Source organism: Helianthus annuus, chromosome 3 (assembly GCF_002127325.2).
Source record: "Helianthus annuus cultivar XRQ/B chromosome 3, HanXRQr2.0-SUNRISE, whole genome shotgun sequence".
Taxonomy (NCBI): Eukaryota; Viridiplantae; Streptophyta; class Magnoliopsida; order Asterales; family Asteraceae; genus Helianthus; species Helianthus annuus.
In genome coordinates this window covers 166,400,678-166,405,970 of record NC_035435.2, presented here as the reverse complement: position 1 = coordinate 166,405,970, position 5,293 = coordinate 166,400,678, and the positions used below count along the sequence as shown (strand labels likewise).

The 5,293-nt window shown below is 32.5% G+C and overlaps 1 protein-coding gene across 1 annotated transcript; it reads right to left on the bottom strand.

Moving 5' to 3' along the window:
* Nucleotides 1-1,387: 1,387 nt before the first annotated feature.
* Nucleotides 1,388-2,476, bottom strand: LOC110928263. The gene is made up of 3 exons (XM_022171365.2): nt 2,325-2,476; nt 1,941-2,134; nt 1,388-1,828 (listed from the first exon to the last, which is right to left on the bottom strand). The coding sequence occupies exons 1-3, from the start codon at nt 2,418-2,420 to the stop codon at nt 1,546-1,548; spliced, it is 573 nt and encodes a 190-aa protein (XP_022027057.1). The 5' UTR covers nt 2,421-2,476; the 3' UTR covers nt 1,388-1,545.
* Nucleotides 2,477-5,293: the final 2,817 nt, after the last annotated feature.

The window sequence follows — 5,293 nt, the reverse complement described above, 5'->3', positions numbered from 1 at the left end:
AGCTTATTTATGTTCTTGCGCAGCAGGTTTCATATGGTGCCTTGAAAGTTGGAATGATGGATTGGAATCCGATGCTTGGATTTGGAAGATTATGTTTTTATTTTGACTTTTAAGACAAAGTTTTGCGTTATTTTGGACATGTTATGTGATTTAGAACAATGGATTGTGTTGGTTTGTTTTTTTTTTTTTTTTTTTTTGAATATTAGATCTTTTATTTGTTGTTTGGTTTGTTGAAATTTTTATTTTGAAATTTATTTTTTTAGAATTTCGGATATCTGACTTTCGAATGTCGTGCGAGAACCTTCTTTATTGCGAGAATCACGAGAACCAGTGTGAAAACAACAAAATAAACCCACCACACCACCAAAAACCTAACCCCCACCCCTCCCCCTCCCCCACCCGGCCACCCCCAATCCCAAAAAAAAAAAACTAACCCCCCCCCCCCCCTCACACCCCCCAAAAACCTAAACCCTCACCCCACCCAAGCTAAATGCTAAAAACTAAACCCCTCAAAAAGGCAAATTGAAAAATAATAATATCATCTTTCTGAAATTGACTGATAATAATCCCAAGTCAGTTATTAGCCAATAATAATACGACCTCGTCCAATTTTTTTGTAAAATAGACCGCCGTTAAAATAAGCTTAGCGGAGTTAAGTTTTTTTCCGAATTACAAACCGATGTTTTAGGGCTTTTGATCAGAACGAGGATACGAGTCGATTGATGTAAAACTTACCTCGAAATTGTGTTCAAAATGGCTTGAATTTTGTTAATTGGAAGTTAAACACCCGAATTGAAGCACCGTTTTCGTGGGTTGGGTGCAGTATTTTGTGGTAAGTTTTACATCAATTGACTCGTATCCTCGTTCTGATCAAAAGCCATAAAATATCGGTTTTTAATTCGGAAAAAAACTTAACTCCGTTAAGTTATTTTAACGGCGGACTATTTTACAAAAAAAAAATGGACGAGGTCGGATTATCATTGACTAATAACTGACTTGGGATTATTATCGGTCAATTTCAGAAAGATTAGATTATTATTTTCCAAATTGCCTCCCAAAAAACCTAAAAAATCTTTAAAAAATATAAAAAACACACAAAAAAATTAATATTTTTTATGAAAAATAGCTACTTTTAGTAGCCAAAAAAAATTAATTTTTTTAATAATGAAATGTAGCGATTTTTTGATAAAAATGTTTTTAAAAAAAATATGTGTTTTTTAGATTTTTTAGGTATTTTTAGTTGTGTTCACATTGGTTCTCGCGGTTCTCGTAATAAAGGATGGTTCCTACGGATCCTTCTTTGTGTGATTGAAGAACCAATCTTTGCCTCCAACAAATCCTTGCGGGTCGCGGTGTTTCAAACTTAGACATAAATCTAATTCCATAATTAATCAAAGAAAAGTAAAGGTTCAATAATGAAGGTCCAAACAGTGTATTGCAATAATCAGTACCATTACCAATATTAACAAATAACCGAAATAGATTACTCAAACGCGAAACAAGCTTAGGATGAATGCCACGAGAGTGTGCTTTCAATATATTATATTACTGTTGAGGAGGCAAGGGAACGTTTTTCTCCAGATCAACATTGGTGGAAGCCGGAAGCGCGAACTCAAGTTGTGGTCTCATTTGCTTAGCCGAAGATGCCGAAACATAAGCCACAATCCCGAAAATTGCACTTAAAAGTGAAAGCACAGCCCCGGCTGCCAAGATCCCAGGTTTTACAACATAACATGCAATTCTACCATAAGAATCTATCTGCCCACCCTCTCGATTATTTAGCGCCGCACCCCCAAACAATAGAATCAACGCTATAACTGAGGCTATCCTGGATTTTTAAAATAAGTACTATCATTAAATGTAAGTATTGCAACCTCTTAATAGATCATATGATTATGTTAAGTTCTAAATTTTTAATGATTAATTGTTTGTTTACGTACCATGACAAGATATTGAAGACAGTGGAAACCGGGGTTGAAGTGGAACCACGAGGACGACAACAACAACAACAACCGACTAATACGAGTAAAACGATTCTAGTTATGAGGGCAAATATCGCGGCCAATATACCAAGGCCAAGTGCTGGGCTACTTGGGTAAACACACGAAAATTGCTCGATACGAACCTCTGATAACTGCACTTGGTGCATGCAACAAATTAAACTTCGGGTTACTTATTGTATATTTAATAAATGAACAAGAAATACTAGTAACAAATTATGTTTCTTTAATGAAAACCCTTTAATTATAACCAATTAGAGAAAAGAATGTTATGGTCCGGCTAAAAGGTTATGGTTCCGCCACTATCTATAATGTTATTGTTACCTTAACTTTGGTAGCCTCTGCGACAAAACCTGCAACCGCCGATATTATTCCAAGCACCGCCACAATCGCACTCATCGCGACCACTTTGCCCTTCATTTTCGATCTCTTGCAGCAAATCAACCAACTTTAAGTTGTTTCTATTGAGACACTTTGAGAGGTTAAATAAAGTAAAATGAATTGTAATGAAAGCTTGTGAACTCAGTCACTCACAAAGGACGTATATATAGATGGTTTTTTATTAGCTACGTACCATACGTAGGGATTTTCCATGAAATTTCGTCTTCGAACTTTACAAGATTACTATTAATTATCTTATACATAATCTATTATACAACAAAAATAAATATGATTTTATTGTGTTTCAGAATTATTTTTATAGTCACGTCTTTCAGAAAATCCAACAAAACTACGACAAAGGTCAACTCTTCATGCCATTTAAAAATTTGATTAGCTACTTAAGGATTTTCCATGATGTTTCGTCTATAAATGTTTCAGAATTACTATTAATTGTTTCTGAAATAAAAGAAAATTTGCTAAACATATTTTAATCCAAACTTGATGTAAGCTCTGCATGGCCATTAATTTACTTAAAAGAAGCCGAAATCATTTTTTTTAACCAACAAACTAATCTATTGCTAAATACTCCTAAACTTTACACCTCAAGAATAGAGAGGTGCATCTTACTATACCTTACTATACCTGCAACTTTATATTGCTTGATATAAATTCATATTGGTTAAATCTATAGTTAATTACAAACCAATGGGCTTATAATAGTATATCATGATGTGTAGTAAATGTATTCTTCTTTACGTGATTTGAAGTTTTTATTTATATGATGGATATTAGTGTAGATTTAAGAGTAGATTTTTAATATGTGTAAGTTATTTGTTCCAAAAAAGAAAAGTATGGTTACAAATTATAAATTTATTATTATACATATATACATTTGCAAGTTACATGAACATTAACTTGCATTTGACTTTTTTTTTTCATTTTCTTTTATACTTTTATCACTCAACTTTAAATATTGACATATACAGTCCTTTAACCTTTTAAAAACTTTGTAATTAAGTTTTACTTGTTTATTTTTATGCATGTGTCGGTATAAATTCAAGCTCATTTAGTTTCGACGTAATTTTTTCCTAGAAATGAGTTTGGTCAAATATAATATGTTCTTATGCTTATTATTATGTACGTTTTCAGTTGATCTACGTATTGACGTAAATTTTTTTTCCTAGAAATGAGTTAGGTCAAATATAATACGTTTTCGTGCTTATTTTTATGTACGTTTTCAGTTGATCTATATTTTGACGTAAATTTTGTTCGGAAACGAGTCGGGTCAAATATAATACGTTTTTATTAAACGATATAAATTCAAGTCACTTTACATTTCAACACCGCCTTAACGCGCCATACCTTTTTTTAGCTTAAAAACACTATTTTTATGTGCTAATTTTTATGTCCGCGTCGGTATAAATTCAATTTGGTTTATGTTTCGACGTAAATTTTCTTCGATAATATGTCAACTCAAATATAATGTGTTTTCGTACTCATTTTTATGTACGTTTTCAGTTGGTATACGTTTTGCGTAAATTACAATTAGCAAGTTGTGTGAATAGTGCTTTCATCCTATTTTTTTTCTTTCTTAAGTTTTTTTTTCTGGACTTTATTATTATTATTTTTTTTACTTTTCTATTTGTTTAATATTTTAGTTTTAGGTTCCTTTAACATTAAAATTATATTTAAGATAGCATTTACATTTCATTTACAATTAATTTGAAATCAGCCCGTCTCACTGTCTAATTTAAATTTATTTTAATGTTTTTCGATCAATGTAAAACATGTGTCGATATTCTTTTAAGCATATCTCTTTCGGTTGCTATACTGAACCAAAATATATATCGACCGCCCGCAGCGTAACGCGGGTAATCATACTAGCAAGTTGATTATACAAAAGAAAAGTCTTGGAGCTTGATGTATGATATTATCAAGGCCCTAAGATTTGCATCCAGTTGTCAAACATAAAATGTGATATTAATAAACTAAAACAACCATAAAATGTATTAAATGAATATTAAGTAAACTAATATTTTTCGTTAAGTTTAAGGTTTGTGATGGTCTTCATGAGAAGGACGCGTTCGATGTCAAGCATAGCTGTTTATTCTAGTACAAATATCGTTATTTTCGTATTAGACTAATTATAGCTCAGTTTTGTTATTATCTTGGGTTGAATTAGAATCGGTAAAACGCGTCTTGAAACATTTAGTAGGTCGTGTTGACATGCTATATTAGAGAGTTTGGTTTAATCAGTATATTATTTAACCGTTTAGAGGCAAATGTCTGACCAATTCATATTAGAGATCTTAATCATTCAGACTCAGTATAATGCTTAACCATTCAGAGACAAATGGCTGAACCATTCAGACATTTGTTCGCGAAACAAACAGTCTGAATCATTGAGTGTTGAACCAGTAAGAGGTCTGAACCATTAAGAGGCTCATTAAGAGGTAAACAAACAGCCCCTAGCACAAATATATGTAATAAGCGTGTAACACAATAGTTAAATAACAATTAGATGTAAGCAGTTGTTAGAGCAAGCCTTTGCAGATATGGGATCATGATTGCTTACGGTTCTTGTGCATGTGATATTGGGTTAATTGCTTGCTTCAAAATACTTAGCGTGCTGACTTTTTATCAATTAAGCTTAACTAGGCCTCTAAGTGAATTGAACGTTTAATTCGACAGAAGTTCATTTGTATCCAGTGACGGAGCTTGAACGAAAACTCAGTAAAGGTCGGACTCTCAAAATCCAAATCGATGGGGATCGGACTCTTAAAGATCCAACTTTTTACACTACAAAAAAACTCGAAATTTTTCTATAAAATTAACACTACGAGCGAAAAATCGGTAGAAACCGAGGCATTCTCGGACCCTAACAAAGCTCCACCCTTGTTTATATTTGATAA